This window comes from Corvus moneduloides, chromosome 1 (assembly GCF_009650955.1).
Source record: "Corvus moneduloides isolate bCorMon1 chromosome 1, bCorMon1.pri, whole genome shotgun sequence".
Lineage (NCBI taxonomy): Eukaryota > Metazoa > Chordata > Aves > Passeriformes > Corvidae > Corvus > Corvus moneduloides.
In genome coordinates this window covers 24,541,543-24,558,776 of record NC_045476.1, presented here as the reverse complement: position 1 = coordinate 24,558,776, position 17,234 = coordinate 24,541,543, and the positions used below count along the sequence as shown (strand labels likewise).

The 17,234-nt window shown below is 38.9% G+C and overlaps 1 protein-coding gene across 2 annotated transcripts in view; it reads right to left on the bottom strand.

Annotated features, from left to right (window-relative positions):
- SLC9A3 (solute carrier family 9 member A3) overlaps positions 1–7,986 on the bottom strand; it is a 54,344-nt gene extending 46,358 nt beyond the window's left edge. For both annotated transcript variants that reach the window (XM_032102349.1, XM_032102339.1), the window contains exon 1: positions 7,540–7,986. In XM_032102349.1, the coding sequence (XP_031958240.1) occupies positions 7,540–7,729 (190 nt within the window). In that variant the 5' untranslated portion in view covers positions 7,730–7,986. The remainder of the gene's footprint in view (positions 1–7,539) is intronic.
- Positions 7,987–17,234: the final 9,248 nt, after the last annotated feature.

The following is a 17,234-nucleotide window of genomic DNA, read 5'->3' as shown; positions in this document are numbered from 1 at the left end:
CACACAGCAGACTGTTTGTTTCCGGGCGGGTGTGCTGTTGGTGGCAGTTTGGGAACCACGTGCAACTGAAGGAAAACCTTTTCTTCCTTAAGCATAAGAGAAAGACTTTTCAAGAACTGCAACACTGACTAACATCCCATGTTCTGTTATCCCTTGTGTGAGCTGGATAGAAGGAGAGAAGTGCTGGAAAGGGGGGGGGGGGGGGGAATTTACTTTAATTTTGTTTTGTTGTTTTCTCTTTACTTTTAATTCTGTTAGTAATAAAGCTCTTTCATTGTACTGCAACTGTTTAAGGTTTGTGCCTGCTTTGCTTTTCTCCTAATTCTTATCTCACAGAAGGAAAATAAGTAAATAATGGATATTTTGAATCAAAACCACTACATTTAATTGGTGTTTCTGCCCGGTTTCGAACTCAACCCGCTACAAATCTACACTGAGATTTTCTTCCCTGGTGTGTGACTACTGCTATCGCAACATTTGGCTTTGACAAAAATCAAGGCACTTTTTTCTTTCAATAGATAAAAGCAGAACTTCCCTCCTAAGTACATTTTAGTGAATCCAGAATTACTGCTTCTATTTCCAGTTATTGGAAGGAGAAAACTCTCCAGATCCAACTACTTAAAACCCCTGTTATTGTGCAGGCCTTTCAGAATACCTTCCAGTTTTCTTCTTCCACGAATGAACATTAAATATTCGTGCCTTAATTAAAAGTGTTTCCACTTGCTGTCTTGCATTCCATCTTGGTCAGATCTTCCTTGTCAGCCTGTAGTTTCAGTATTTATGACTTTACAGTGCTTTACAGAGCAGCCAATTGGGTATCAAGTCACTCCTTCCAAAGGGGTAATTACTCTGCAAATTGCTTTACAAAAGGAAACAAAATATTGCAACACAGCCAACCCACCACGCTGTGTGGTTTACCAAGACTGTTTTAATGGTCTCTAGTTTTAAATGGTTGCCACTTGTCAACAAACTGACTAACAATTAAAGCCTCTATTTCTTCAGGCCATTAGTTTAACTGCACTACTGCAGAAAGAGGAGAAAAATCAGAGTCATTTCCCTGAAAAAACAGAAGAATACTTAGATAAGAAATATTCTCCTATGACTTTGGACTCAACATCTTGGAATAGAGCGAGCCATACGAAAGATACAGAAGAACTCAGTAATCCATTACCCCTTTAATTCAGAGCAATTAAAACCGTGGTAAGTACCGGGGAAAGAAGCCTTTTAGTTGGATTCCAGACATTTCTTAAAGCAAACTTGTGGTAAAACTACTGATTTTTGATGGGCTTTTGGCTGTACGTATCAAATCAAGTAATACTTCAAGATTTCCAGTACCAGCTTCCTTGCTAAGCGTCTCTAATACACAAAGGTCCACAAAAACAAAGGGGGACCTCCAAAGCCTTTCACTTGTAGAACCTCTGTACACCTCAAAGGGTTTTCTGCTTGCCCTTATTTCTAGAGGGGCTGTGGTCTGCTGCATTACCACATGAGAGATTTACAGTCGCTTCGGGGGTTTGTAGATCACTCTTGGTAATAAGTGGCTTTAGCTCTGAAGACAGTAAATCAATGGTTTCAACAATCCTAAGACTACAATATTAAAAGGATTCCATTGTTCTGCAGAGAACGCCGAGCACTTTGCACACAGGTGCCTGAAAGTAATTGATGGCAGAGATCCTTTCTTAGGTATGCATGCCTGAACTGTATTCAATTCAGGGCCATTCTCAAAATGCCATTGTTTTCTTATGTAATTCACACAAGTTGCCATTGTACATTTGCTATTCGTCAGGGGATGTAATCTGAATCTTGTCAAATTATACTATCTTGATATCTTCTTCCCTGCTCTAAATAATTAAGACTTGAGACTTGCAAGACTCGGAGGGGGAGGGGGAAGAACATAGATGTGTGTTACAGGGAGACAGGAAGTACAGGAAAAGGATGAGTAAGGCACAAGAGTAAAATGGAAATAAAATGTGGGAATAGGCAGTCACTTATAGATGATAAATTTAATAAAAATATGGCTCACACTGTTGTTCCCACGATTGGAAATGCAAAGCTATTATTCTATGTTGGAAATGTTCTTTTCAGCTGCCTAAAACATATAAAATGTTAGATACAAAAGGTAATTCTTTAGAAGACAGAGATTTTACAGTACTTAACATTCCTAGCTCACAGGTATTCTACACAGAACTTTGCAAAAGGAAATACAGCATCTTACAAAGATGAAGACACTGCAGATATATAACAGTTGCCAGCACAGTTTTATAGTGTTTCTATGCATATCCGGGGAGGAAATGCATGTGCCTCTGTTCTAGGTGTGCTAACCTGTTTCAGCTTCTACTGACTTCACAATAAAGGTAAAAGATGCAGTTTTCCCTTCTTATCTTTGTCAGGACATGGGGGAAGATAGCCAAGTCCAGACGTCCTAAGTCACAATGCAAAGACTTTTTCCATATTATCACCTGCTAATGAAAGCAGCTTTTAACAAGCACTACAATCATGACAGTTTAAACTTCGCAGGATCTGGTGATATCGTCACCTTTCAATCTCTAACTCCATTTTCAGTTAAATACACCCAGTAAAATTCTGCTAAGCATCCTTCAACATTTCTTCCTAACGATGTCATTTACCGAAGAATTGCCAACAGAAGAGCTGGTCCCACATTTTTTATTTTATTAAAATAATACCCTAAATCAGTTTTTCTATGTAACTGACACTTTCCAGGAGCTAGAGAGCCAGGAGGAGGAACTTTGGAGTCAAATGCGCTTTTGTTTTGACAGTTTGCTTTGGAGGGAGGGTTATTGATTTCTTCAAAGAAAATATTGCCCCAGGAGTCTAAATTAGATGGGTGGTTAGACCTGCATTTCACAGTTCCTTCCCTAGCCCATCCCTAACATGCTTAAAATTCTCCACAGCAATTGTTTGTGTTAACAAAATACTCTAAAGAGCTCCTTTCTCAGGGTAGTTTGAGACAATGTGAAGGAGCCCAGGCATGCAGAAACCAGACTGTTTGTGGGGACCAATATTTCTAAGCTTAGAGATGCATTGTGCTCTGCAGCTCGTGTCCTCCTGAGGTCTCAAGAGCTGATGGACTCAACAAGTCCATCTGACACAGTATCTTCACCAGCCTTCTCCTAAGTGTTTGTTCACTGTTATTGAATCACTTCTTCCCCTCCTCCAAAGCATTGTGGTATTCCTGAAGACAGATTTACCAGCTGCCCTGGATTCAAATTTCACTCCCACTTTTTAATTTCTAATATAAAAGCCTTTAGAATTTGTGTGCAACTACACATAAATAAAAAACTAAAAAAAAAGAGCTTTTGTGACATTCTTAGACTCAGCATAGCCTATACCAATAAAAACAGCTGGCAAGAGGTTTGACTCAGATGATGAAAAGGCTGTGTACCCTTCCTCATTCTTGTTCATAGTCACTCACTCTCCCACCGTTTCTTCCAGTTGCTTATCTGCACACACTGAGCAAATCCATGGGGCCAGACAGACAGAAAGAATGCTTTGTAGGGCTCTTTTTTTACTTTGGGACAATTACCTATCCTTCTGTAAAAATGTTGAAAAAATGTTATAAAGGTGTTATAGTACACAGGAGGATTTTAACTGCAAGAAGGAATTTCATTATTTCCCCAACATAACCGCCAATGAAGATATAAATAAAATCCCTCTCTGTTTCCTAGGATTTTGAACACATATAGAAGCCTGTACTGGATATCCCCCAAGTGGAAAGCATTTTTTTTTTCTTTCTTTCTTTCTTTTTTTTTTTTTTTTTTTTTTTTTGCACTTGACATGGCCTGAGAAATACCCTCAAAAAATGGCATACAATGTTCAGCATTAAAATATTTCATCTCTTAGCCATTTTTAGCTTCTGAGCTCATTATTCCTTTCCTTCTTCTACTTGTTTCCAAAGTTTTCTGATTTTCCACCTACTTTTACGTCTTTCTGTAGAGGCTTTACTGCCAAAATATTGTTTGTATCTTCTATGCATCTGTTTATTCAAAGGTTATTTTCAATATGTGTTCTGTGAAAGACATATAAAGAAGAAGGAGAGCACATGGCCAAGTGAACTTAGAAAGCACGTGAGAGTCTGGTCAGTGTACAAGTGTCTTTCATCTTAAACCAGAACTATATTGTGTAAGCATGTTGTTTAAAAATGGCACATCCTTTACCCACAGGGCTACAGTAGGAAATGTCCGTACTGTCTGTAGCTATAAATGCACACATGTATGCATTTGGACGTTATTCTTTTTCAGTCGTATTGCTTATTTCATCTGGATATACTGAGATACCAGGAAGTGGACATCTAAGTCCACTAGGAGGGTTCTCAGCTGTACCTCATGTACCTTCTTCGTGTAGATAAGATGCTTTTCTGGCTTAGATTTACACATGTAAGTAATTTATTGGCCCTATCCCACAAGGATACTCCTCTGTAGAGATAAGAGAGCCTATCAAAAGAGGAAATAAAGATCATTAGCCACAGTGGGACATTGTGAACCTTAAGAATGTTCCATTTGAAGTGGAAGAATGAAGAGCTGAAATATTTCAGATTAAGAGAGTCAAATCAAATCAATTAGAATATGTAGAACAGTAGATCAAGATGCATCAGAAGTTTCATAGAAGGCACAAACTTTTTATTTTCTATAATGCATGAAAGCCAACTGCATGAAAACTCTTCTTCCAGAGTTTCATTTGTAGCAATAATTAGAGTTGACCAAAAACTAGACTAAACTAAAAGAGCAGTTTCCTTCTCCAAAAGCCCAAAACACTAGGCACTTCTTCATGTATTTGGGATACTTACGAGATTTAACATACAATAGTTTATGTTGCAGAATACCTTGTACATGACATGAACATCAAGCCCCAGAAAGCCTGCAAAAATCTCTTAATACAAAAATGCTTCCCCCCATCATGTAACATCATGAACTAAAACTTGTTTTTTACAAAAAACACAAACTTCCACACAAATGCAACAAAACAAATCTAAAAAAAACCCCAAAAATAACAAAAACCCAAATAAACACCACACCACTAAGGCAATTCTAATTCAAGAGAAAGCAAAGTATTCTCATACACATTTATGCCCAGATACCAACTGCAATTCCTAGAACACTTTCTGCTGACTCACTTGTCTATCATCCATCAGTAAAATAACTCTCCCAGTTCCTGTAGCCATGGAGAAGTGAGCTTGAATGTATAAGAACAGCTCCTCCCCTGCTGGAAAACCCACAGCAAAACCAGTGTTTTGACTCCACTACAATTGCCCTCCTTCAGGTAGTAAAGGAACCCTAGGACAGATGTTCTATTTTTTTTTCTCAGTTATTTTCTGTCTGCTTTTTGAATATGCAAACCTTCTCTGATCCAGCATAGGGCTTCTGCAATTCAAAATCTCATCGATTTCTGACCTACTTTCCAGAACCCTTGACACACCAAGGCAGGCAGAGGCCCCAAAAGCTATTTTTTTCAGTTCCGTTTCTCACAGACCTACATGAACACCCTCATGATTTCTTCTTTAAGAAGCTGTTGAACAGTGAGTGTACATTCTTGCTTTTCTGTGTGTTATTTGTAACTGGTGGGAAAAGCAGAGGCATTCATAGGCTCTCAGGGGAATACAGCAGTTATCCATTGGTTCTTCAGAAACCATGTCCAGAGTAGTATGGGATCACAAATACAAATGTAAAGAGAGAAAAGAACAAAGCTTGAGAGCTTTAGGGAAGAAAAGCGATGGAGCTGATGATAGGTATGATCTACTAATAAGTGACATGCTCTGTGCAGCTGTGAAAGAAGTACAAAGAATTTAAAAACAGAATCAGCATCACTCAGCTCCTGACAACAAGTGCTTTATCAAGAGTTTATATCAAGGACTTCATGGTAAAATGGCTCATCTTAATCTCAACTAATCTCAATCCAGGCCATTGCAATTTAAATATAGTACAATCTAACTGTCCTGTTCTTAGGTTCATTGGGTTTTGGACATAAAAAGATATGGTTGTGCACCACTAATATTACACTGTACAACTGTGCCACATGTACAGAACAGCAAAGCCTGAATAGCACAAGGCCTTAATAACTATACTTCCTTAGAAGAGTATCTCAAGAAGAAGGTTCAAACAAGCAGCCTGTTTATTGGTTTATTCAGCACAATTTTATAGGTACTCAGTGTTGTCAGTTTTTTCCTGTATATGGTTTCCCCAGCTTTCTAATTGCTAAAACTCATCAATAAAAGTCAATTAAAACATAATTGTCTGTTATGTAATCTAGGTGATGCAGCAACTGTCTGAATACAAACTATTTGCATGGTGGAATCAAACAGGTTCAGATAAAGGTATTTAGTTATATATCTATGGTTAATCAAGCAAAACCCAAGATGCAAACATTGCTGGAAAATGATGTACAATATCACCCCTACTTATAACATACTACTCATTTTTGAAATGCTTTATTTGGGTTTGGAGACAAGTCTCACAATGCTTATCTTACGTGCTAGACAGAATATACCTAAGTACACCTTTTTACATCTTTCATTCTCTGTGGCATGAAAAATCCATGAAATGTGATTCTGGTATACCAAATTAGTATTAACAGTACAAGTTCAAAAAAGTCTTTAGTAGGATTTTTGGCTGATCTTCTGAGATGAGACTGGTTATAGAAAAGATTTATTGAAAATGAAAATGGCATTTACAGTGTCAGCCAAACTGAACATCTGTTTTTAGATCCGAAGGAAAAAGGACTGAAAGTAATACCATTAATCAGGTAAAATGCATTCCAATTAAACAGTGACTTTTCTAGTTCAGCAAACTGCATTATTGATACAAGATTGCTTTTGGAAAAGTCACAAAGCTCAGAACACAAGAGTTGGAGCATTCGTATAAATTCATTTAAACTACACTGAAGTTAGGCTAAGTCCTGGCTTTTCATTTATTCCACTTCACTTATTCCACTTCACTTATTGAAGAAAATTATGGGTGCTCTAAAGCTTGTATTTTTTTCAGCTACATCAGATGGTCTGATAATACATGTTACCTTTCTCTATGAACTATGCTCTTTCACTAATTCAGCAATGCACATCAAAGCAGACAACGCTGAGTTCGTATGTGTAGTTTTCAGTGTTTATTTTTGATGTTACCAGCTGATACAGCTAACAATCATAATCAGGAGAAAAGCATATCATAAATTGGAATAGGTATTGTGTAAGCAATAAAGCACGATTTCTGTTTCACTTTTGCAAAAAAAGTTTTTCCTGGGAGCAACAGGAGTACAAGGTCTCAAGGAATTGCAAGGGTTTACAAGGAGTCAGATGCAGAAGCCACAGTCACTGTCGGTGAAAATGAATTAGGTAACCCCTCGAGGCTGGGGAAAATCACACTGCTAAGCACCGTGTAGGGCAGTATTATGAAATCAGGACAGAGTACAGTAAACCCCCTAAAAACGGGTCAGCGGACCTATGATAAGCTTTCTTCATTTACGTTGGATGGGAGAGGGCAAGGGGGAAGGGAAAGGGAGAGGACATGTATTAATATGTAACTCCGGACTCACCGATTTTGGCCAAGCTGGCCACAAGTATCCAGAGTGCAATGATATACGGCTCCTTGACGTGATCCCATTTGAAAGAGACGATGGCAAAGCTTTGGCTGCTATTTTTAGGGCTTTCCGAGCTTCTCTGTCCCAGCGCCGCTGGGAGAGCCATCAGCCCCAGGAGGAGCGCCACTCCAGATACCTGCCTCATCTTCAAGCCACACAACAAAATCCTGCTTCCCCTTCCCGGAGAGATCCCGCCTCTTCGGAGGTCCTTGGGGGCGAGGTCCTTGTCCCTTCGCAGAGGCGCGCCGGACGGCTGAGGACGGCGGGACAGCGGCGCGCGCGGCCGGCAACGGGAGGGTCCCCTCCTGTCCCGTCCCGTCCCGCACCGGCTGCCCCAGGAGTCGCCTTGCGCGGAGCGGCAAAGGGCGGGTCAGGGGCTCCGTGCACAAGCAGATGCTTCGAGCTGGGGTCCCGCTGCTCGCCCGCACCTGCCTTTATCAGGCTGCTCCCGATCGGGCGGAGGCGGAGCCTCCCGCCGCTCCCGCAGAGGCTGCCGTGCGGGGACGGCGATGCCCTGACTGACAGAGCGCCCGGGAGGTCGGCGGGCAGCTCCGCTCGGCCCCGCTGGGCCCGGGGGCTGGTCGCAGGCTCTGGGCTCTGTCCGCAGCGGCCGTGGGCAGCTGGGCAGCGGACAGCAGCGGCCCGGAGCTGGGGCGCTCCCGCGGGCATGTCCTAAGGGAGCTCGGGGTCCGCGCCCACACCGTAGTCGGGTGCGCAGGACATCCACAGGTCTCCGTTCGGGCGCTTTGGATGCTTTTGTATAAGCCTCCCTCCTTCAGCCCCACTCTCCCGGCAGGTTGTCACTGAGCAAATGAGGAAATGTCACTGAGGAAACTTTTCTGCTTCTCAGCCTCGAGTCCCCTTCTGAGCTCGATCTAGCTCACCGAGTGCACAGCAGCAGGTTTCTCAGACCAACTTTTCCTTCTGTTCACCAGAGAGCACCTCTTCTCACCGTGTTCGATGAAAGGACACCAGCAGGCAACATTTGGCTTTCCACTTCTGCTTGCAGCTGCTTGTTAAGATGTGCTATATTAAAAACTCTGTTGTTTGTTTGTTTGTTTTTTAATGCTTACACCGTGAGACCTTTTAGGAGGTTCTACTCTCCCCCTAAAGCCTCCTTTCTTGCTGATAACATTTGCCTGCTATCACAGATGGTCCACGTTATTTGCTGCAGGCCGGTGGACCCATAATAATCATCACCCTGCAGTAAAAGGGCAGCAAAGCATCCTGTTCCCGAAGGGCAGAACTTAGGACACCCTTCCACACAGCAGCAGCAGCAGCAACTCCTCTTCTCTCTTGTGTGCTCCAAAACAATCTGCGTGCAGTCCACACCTTCTGTGACTTTCTGTGGAAAAACACTACTTAACATGACAGCTGGTTTTATCAGGAGGTACAAAACAAACAGGATAAAGCTCTCCTTTAAAATTATTGGAAGACAGAGAAATTATTTTGGTTATTTCAATCACTAAGGAGAAGAGCTACGTACTTTTTCATAGTCATCTGTCCTGCACAGACACTATAAATCAATTAGCTAGTTAATTAAATCTATAAATTTCCATGGAATGTTAATGTCATTATTACCTCAAAGCAAGTGCAGGCCCCAAATTGGACCAACTGTCTTCAAACAATGAAATATCTTAAGGGCTTTATTTCCTTTGTCTTCATTATTTAAGGGAAAGAAAATTATGTGGGAATTTTTTAAAGTAGGAGCGAATCTGAAGACAGAATTGGCAACTCTTTTTAGGAAGCACGACAGACAAAAAAAAAGCTCCTTTATATTCAGTAAATGTTGTAGAAAAAGACCTGAAGAATTCTTCCGTGTCTAACAACAAATTCTATCTGCATTATTTTTATCTTTTTCAGAGCATGTCTTGGGCACTCAAACGTTTAGAATTTGCTCCTAAGTTCTGTAACTGTTCTACAAATGGCTGTTGCCAATGCCTGAGTAACAATTTTGTTCATTGCCAGTAGAGAGAGAAAACTGCAGCTGGAAGTAGGTAGCTGCTGATCATCTGCTGCTGAGCCCTGTGGAGAGTAGTAGTTCCCAGTCATTAACGTGAATTCTGTTTGCTTGCATTAGGAGAATGAACTTCAGGAGAGACAAGCTGTCAGCACTGTTTTTACTGTCACAACTTATTCCAAGTATCCTCATACACTAATTAAACATTTCAGCTGCAGCTAATAAAAGGGCACCACAACTGCCAGTGTTCCATCTTACATTCATGATTCTTCCCAAATCTAGTTCCACAAAATGCTAACTGGGTTAGAAAATATCTTTCTATTTAAAGTGCTGAAGCTAGCCATGTTGTTCAGATGGTTGTTATTAAATGTGTCATAGACCAAGAATACCTGCAGCAGAGCTAGAAAAATGAGAAAGCCTTCTCTGGTGGGTCTTTTCTAGAGATAAGCAGTGGCTTGGAGGAGCAGCAGTTGAGATCATGCCTGTGATTGCCTGTAGGCGATGTTCTACCCATGACAACAGTAACCAAAGTTAGATGCCAATTCTGAGTTTGCTGGTGGAGGAAATCAGTATTAAGGAAAAAAAGTTGTGAGTACCATTTTCTAAAAACAAGGTTTACAACACTGTTAAAATGCCAACACTGTATTTCTTTTAACAACAACAAGTTAATGGTTCAAAGTTTATTTGTGACTGCTTATGGATCATTTTTAAGTTGACAGGGTATCAAATGACTATTGATATCAGGGAATTGTTGTGTAATTCATTAATATTTCAGTAGGACACAGAGAGGACAGAGGAAAGGACTGACAATCATGAATCTCCTACAGGTACATCAATATATGCTAAACCAAAAGTTCACTGAGTACACATGAGCTCATGTACAAAATATGTACTTGTACAAGAATACATTTGAATATAAGTATTTATTATTAGAGTCCATTTTCTTGTATGTTCTTTATGGAAGCCCTTACATAGTTTCCTATAACCTGACTCTGTATCAGTAACAAAAAGCATTGGTTGAGTATTATGCTTGCAGTAAAGATATCATATCACACAACAGCTGATATTTCCTGACTTCCAGAAAGACTGCTCAAGGAAAATTTCTACCGACTATAAAAATAATGGTGTTGTGTCCTGAGTCTTTTTTTTTTTTTTTTAAGCAACTGACTGAACTCCACATTGTCATTTCTGGAAATATTGTGTAAATAATGGCTTAAAGGAAAGAATTATGAGTATCTTCGTGTGTTATACAAGTATCTTATATACCCTTCACATGATCTGTGTCCTGCAAAGATTACTTCTTGGCGATTTTATCAAAGCTGAGGTAAAAGAGAATTTCAGTTAGAAAAATCCTTAAAACTGTATCCATTTTCTCCAGAAAGCACACACAGTATTTCAATTCTGCTAATTTAGATGTAGAAGTTACAATTAACTTTTAATATTAGCATTTGCCACAAATCTGTTTAAGGTGATGTGAAACTAAGAAGCACATCCCTGTCAAACTGGGAACTCTGATGAAAGGAAAAATAAATGAATAAATAGCAAAGATTTGGCAAATCAAGCGTGAAAAATCTCCTGATGCAACATGAACCATCATAAATCACTTGTTATGACTCCTGTCTTTCCTCAAGAAAACACACTCTTTTTATATTAATGTCTGTTAAATACATGAGCAGGTTAATATTTGAATGGAATATAGTTCCAGTATATATTTTTATGCCATAATGCCAACTGTATAGTTAAATAGAACAGTAATTATTGTGAATGCCATTGTACCAATATAACTGTATGATTTGGTGAAAATTAATGTGGTTTGTATGCAGATGAATGCAGAACCACATTAATTTATAGCGAATTTACTTGATTCAACAGCTGACATTTTACCAACCACTCTCCAAGTGAAATGAGTGCAGCTGTGCAAGTTTATGCTGCAAGGAGTTGGACAAATACTGCTGGACTAAGTGATGTTGCAGAGCACTATGTTACAACATTATAAAAATGAACCTCTGAAATTACATTAGAAAGTATAGTAATTCAGCCCACACACCTACCAGTTAAAGTGAATAAGATGAAGACTAGGGTGAGGATGAATTAATCAGAGAGGTAGTTGGAAATAGGTTTGGCTGGGAAGTAGGGTGGAAGAGGATATTAGCTGAATTCTTCATGACTCATTTCAAGACAAGATTCACTTTAATGATAGTAAGTGAAGGGGATTCTTACCAGAACCTTCATTTTTAGCCTCAAATGTTTCTGAAACTGGCAGACATTTTAGGCAGACTGTGAGATTTTTCTGGTGTGTTGTTGTTGCTATCACTGTTTTTAATGAACCCCCACATTTATAGCAGATTAGAAACTAATCTAGGAGGAGTAGTACAGTATGAATTACAAACCTTGACACAGCCCAGGACCTTCATTAAGGAGAGTCCTGTCCATAAGGGATTATATCTGTGTGAGCTCTCAGTGCAATAAACAGTGAAAAGGGAATGGGACAGAAAAAGAAGTTGTTACATATCACCAGACACCTGATACTTTTTATCATTTATGCTCAGGAAAAAACCCCACATATTTTTATAAAATGCCATGTGTATTAAAAGTACTCTTTCTTTCAGTTCCACTTTCAAGGAAATTTCTTCTATTGTTTATTAGGACTCTTTTGGGCTTGCTACAAGTCAAAGGTGACCGAGATTTCCACCTGTGACAGTCTGCACCTTCCACACTTTCCCTATTGTACTCATCTCATTCCCATGTTATTGACATCCCACTTGTATTTCTCTGTTCTTTGTTCACCATGCTTCTGCTCTCTTTCCTTTTCATGCATGTCTTCTATCAATACTTACCAAAAATCCCTAATAGTGAGAACTAAGGAACACCCAAAATGCAATTTGTGTATGATGTTTCAACCCAATACTTAAGATACGATTCTCTCTCTATCCCTTCCAATTCAGCTTTGTCATTTTTCACCACATATCCTCCTTCCAAGTACTCACATCAGCCTGACCAACACAAGTGCTTATACTAGACACACGACACAAGTGACTACTGGTTTTCTAGTCATAATGGAGATTGTATTTGCTGATCTTAAAAAATCATCATTTGGTTTTATGCTAAAAAAGCTGGGGGAAGACTGGGACAGAAATGGTAACCACAGATTTCAGAGACCTGGTGGACAAAAAAGGAAAATAAAGGAGCATCTCGGAATTGTTTCTGTGTACAGGTATTCAGGTTCCTGTAGCTTAACCCGAGAGGAAAAGCAAAACAGATTAATTTCTTAGGAAAAACAGAAAGACTCTTAAATAACAAAGGCAGCTAAGTAGAATAATTTCTATTGCTAGCATGATAATTTTACACTTATTTCTTATAAGTAGGCTCTGATGTTTCTTGGTCTTAATTTTTGGCTGATCTGTGGAGAGGGAGTCTTTCCTTTTCCAGATTCTCCATACACCATGCCTCTGTGAAGTCCATCATTCATGCCTCCCCTGCCTAGCTAAATGTGTGCATGTTCACATGAAAAAGTTCAGCTGATTTCACCTAAAGCCACTCCTGATTCAATACACCATCCCCAGTGCTCCTGTTTTGGCTGGACATAGATTGATTGTTCAAAATCACCTGTGATACCTGAAGGTGGAGACACCCCCCACCAGGCTCCCCAGAGTGTGTCCCGCTGTCCCTGCCCTCCATGAATTATGTGCTGAGGTCTGCTCATCCGGCAGCAGCTACTGCCCTGCAGTGATTCATACTTGCTTCAACTGGTAGGTCATGGGGTGGACGTGGATGGTTTAACCAGTATCTGAAAACCCAGCCACAGGAGTAAATTTACCTCTCTGTTGCAATCCAAAACTAATTCCAGCAGAAGGAGTGGCCCTGTGGTCTGCCTGGCCTTGAGGGCACTCAGTCACCTGTGTGCACAGGGCTTCCTTTAAGCATCTTGGATCTGATGATAGTTTAAAGCTATTCCTACCTTTAAGATGCTTCCCAATGGCAAAACACCCAACCTAAGCCTTTCCTCTGTTATTGCACATAAAGGAATTTTCCTGTGAAATATTTCTACAAGGCAGTTGAGATTTTGTGAGTGCAAAATTTCTTTATCTAAATTGTGCTAAAGGAAAAAGTGAACCTTGGCTGAGGAGCAGCAATAATATTGTAATACTTAGCAATTACTTTGAACTTAAATTACATAAACCAAAGAGTCAAATAAATTAATTATGATGCCAAAAAAACCTCCAACTGCCAACACAATTTATGGCCTAAGGTATTGATTATGGCAATTTTATCAACAAAAAAAGACATAAATGGCAGGCGATACTACTTTGTTGTTGACGTGTACTTTAAAACCTGTTGCTATTTAAGAACAATTAAATAGTAGTGGGGATTTTCATTAGTTAATTCCAGTTTACTAAAACCCAAACATTTAAGTGGACCATACCTATTCTTATAAATCTGTCTTCTGGAAGTCTTCACACGATCAGAATGGTGTTCCTGGCTAAAGTCACAGAGGAAGGAAAAACTTCAGAACTGACAACGTCAAGAATCTGCCTAGTTTAGTGCAAAGACATAACCTTGAATTTCATATATTTCAGGTGAATGCCCTTATCATGACTCAGAAGATGTTAACATCGTTCTGATTTTATTTTATTCTGCACTGAAGCAAAAGCAATTGCTGAAACTTCAATTTTTGAGGAAAAAAAAAAGAAAACTACTTTTTCTCCAGTTTGGGTTATTAAAACCAGTTATTATATTATTACACAAATCTGCACTAAAAGTTACAATCAATTTGGAGAAGTTTGTAGGTCTTATTTCAAATGTCAATTTAAAAGGAATGCTGTACTTGTTTCGCAGTCCATTGGACAGCAGTGGAGCGGAATGGGAAGAGACAGTCTGTCGCTACTGGTGTAAAAAGTGACAGAGATTCTTTGAAGTCGAAGGGCACTCCACTTTGAATTGAGGGAATCTGAACTGGATTGCTGCTTATCTCACTGAAGTTCCAAAGTCCGCAAGGTGGAGAGTATACATAACATGCACTTCCACATTACCAAAATAGCAGCCATAAACTGACTCAGGTCAGTAAATGAGTAAGTAAACAAACAGGAAGAGGGATGTTGTCCAAATATGCAAAATTATTTGATAGTATTATATTTAATAACCAACTACATCAATCTGCTATGGGAAATTTTTGGCATCTGGATGCCTTGATTAGAAATATTATTAGTGAATTTTCAAGAATACTATTTAGAATAAAAACATGAAAACTTTAAAGTGAAAACAAGAAAGGAAATGACAAGAACATTATTCTCATGAAGCTGTATAAATAAAATTAAGCAGTGGATCCAAGCTTTTTCAGACTAATGTATTTTAAACTGCTGTTTCCTATAAAGTCACACTAGTGGAAATAGAGAAAAATAAGCTGAACAGTTGCAGAGAAGAAGTATTAATTTCATCTCATACATGAAATAAGAATCTACATAGTAAACACATAATTTGGGAAACCTTTCTAAATTTTAACTGTTGTACCACCTTGTTCACACTGTTTGATATGATGACACAGGCATGCATCCAGTTTTGGGAGCTGCTGAAAATTTTCTTCCTGGGACTAAGGATTCAATCCTATCACTTGGCCTCTGGGTGCACATTCTTACAATTTTCCTTCTATTTCCTTGGTGGGGCCTTTGATAAGCCATTTCTGCTCACTGCAGTGCTGAAGTGAGGTGACACTAAAATCAGAGGTACTTGTTCTGAAAGGCCATCACTAGCTTAACCTTGGTTCAGGACATCATCAATCTTTATGGACTGTACTCTCGTCTTAAAATGTGAAGAAAAATTTGTGGAAATGCAGGTAATACTGAAGAGAGATACAGAAAGATGAGACTATGAGGGCTGCCCTGGTCACTAAATCCAGGGACTACAGGCACCACGTTGCATATTTCCTGCCACACATTGTCTTGAGAACCTTATCTCAAGTACTCTCTGCTGGTTAAGCATATCCATATAATTTCTAGCCTAAACTTAATCTGAAAGTTCACAACCTATTTATTCTTGTGTGAGTATTGTCCTTTAACACTGTTTCTTCTTCTATTGTTTTTTACCCTTTAAATCAAATCATACACTTCAAAAGAAGTTTTAATTAATCCTTCTTGAACAGAGCCAACCAGGACACACACAAGTGAAGTTCTGCTAAGCTTTGTAGGCTGGCAACAATACTTCCTCATCACAAAAATATGGCCTGAAGCACAAGTGACTGGTATTTGTTCCCAATGGGTACATCCCAGAACTTATCACAATACTCACCCCGAAATCCAGTAATATACCCAAGTCCTACTCTTTTCCACTGATTCCAATGAATGAACCTCTAGCTGATTACTGTATTGCCATTGTATACCTTTCTTTTCATTATGTTAAAACTACCTGAGTCCTCAGTATCACCATATCCTTTCAATACAGTCTTCCTTTATATGGATGATGACTCCAAAGTTTGCATTATCAGCAATCATTTGTGGATGCTAAAAGCACTGATGAAAATATTAAAGAAGATGAGCTGCTCCTCTTTTGGCCTTCTTTCAGCCTGATTCTCTCTCTGCTTTTTCAATAGTCGTTGTCCCCACAGATCCTTGCAGTCTACAAAAAATAACTTAGCACCTTGACAAGATGAACACTGAGCATGTGGTGCTCCTGCATTAAGTTGAGGTAAATATTCACATGTCCTAAGCATATTCCCTGCAAGAGTGGGAAACCAGGATCATACTTGGGCATCACCAAAATTCTACTTTTCCCTATGCCTCCTGTCTCATAAATGTCTTGCTTTAATTTTTCCTTCTCTGAGTCCTAGAGCTCTTGAGTGTCTATAAAAGCAAGCATCAAGAATTATTTTAGAGATCCAGATAAATTTATAGACTTACTGTTCTTGATATTAATATGAATATTAAGACAGAGTAGGAAACAGTGCATAACTAAGCTTTTCATTTTTACTTCTGCTTATTTATATTTCACTTAACTTTTACTGTGAAAAGAGGAATCAATGAGAAGTAAAGCTAACATGTTCCTTATTGAGATTCAGTAAAATGATTTTAAAACACTTGAAACTATGATCTCAATATGCTTTACTTATTTCTCCTCTTAAACAAATATAAAATTGCCTTAATCTATTTTTACGTGTCCAGATTTACTTTCTTTTATAACTACTTGTTTGAGAGAGGCAGAGAGACAGGGAGAAGAGAGATACATTTTTATCTCACACTACTTACATTTTGGTGTCTGTGTTATTTAATTAATTTGGATTAATTATTAGTGATAAAACATAGTGCATAAGGGCACTGCATCTTTCATTACTATAGGCTGATCATCAAATCTAAAGATGAATCAAATTGCTTTATTTATTCTGGTATATATAGTCTTTAGATAAGATTGAATACTCTGGATTATCAATGGTGGTAGTTCTACAAGAAATATTAGTAAACATCTGTGTTTCTTATTTTTCTCTTGAGCAAATGTGTTTTCTTTCTCTCACATAATGAATTATGGTAGATTAAATTTTGGTCTCTTTATTAAAAAAATAGGTTTATCATAATTTAGCTTATGGTATTAATATGGGGCACTATTCCTAAAATCATATTTACTTTTCAGTTATATCAATGGAAGTATGTTTATAATGATTTGTAGGCTGTGGGAGAGAGGAAAGAGGAAGAGGCCCAAATGTATT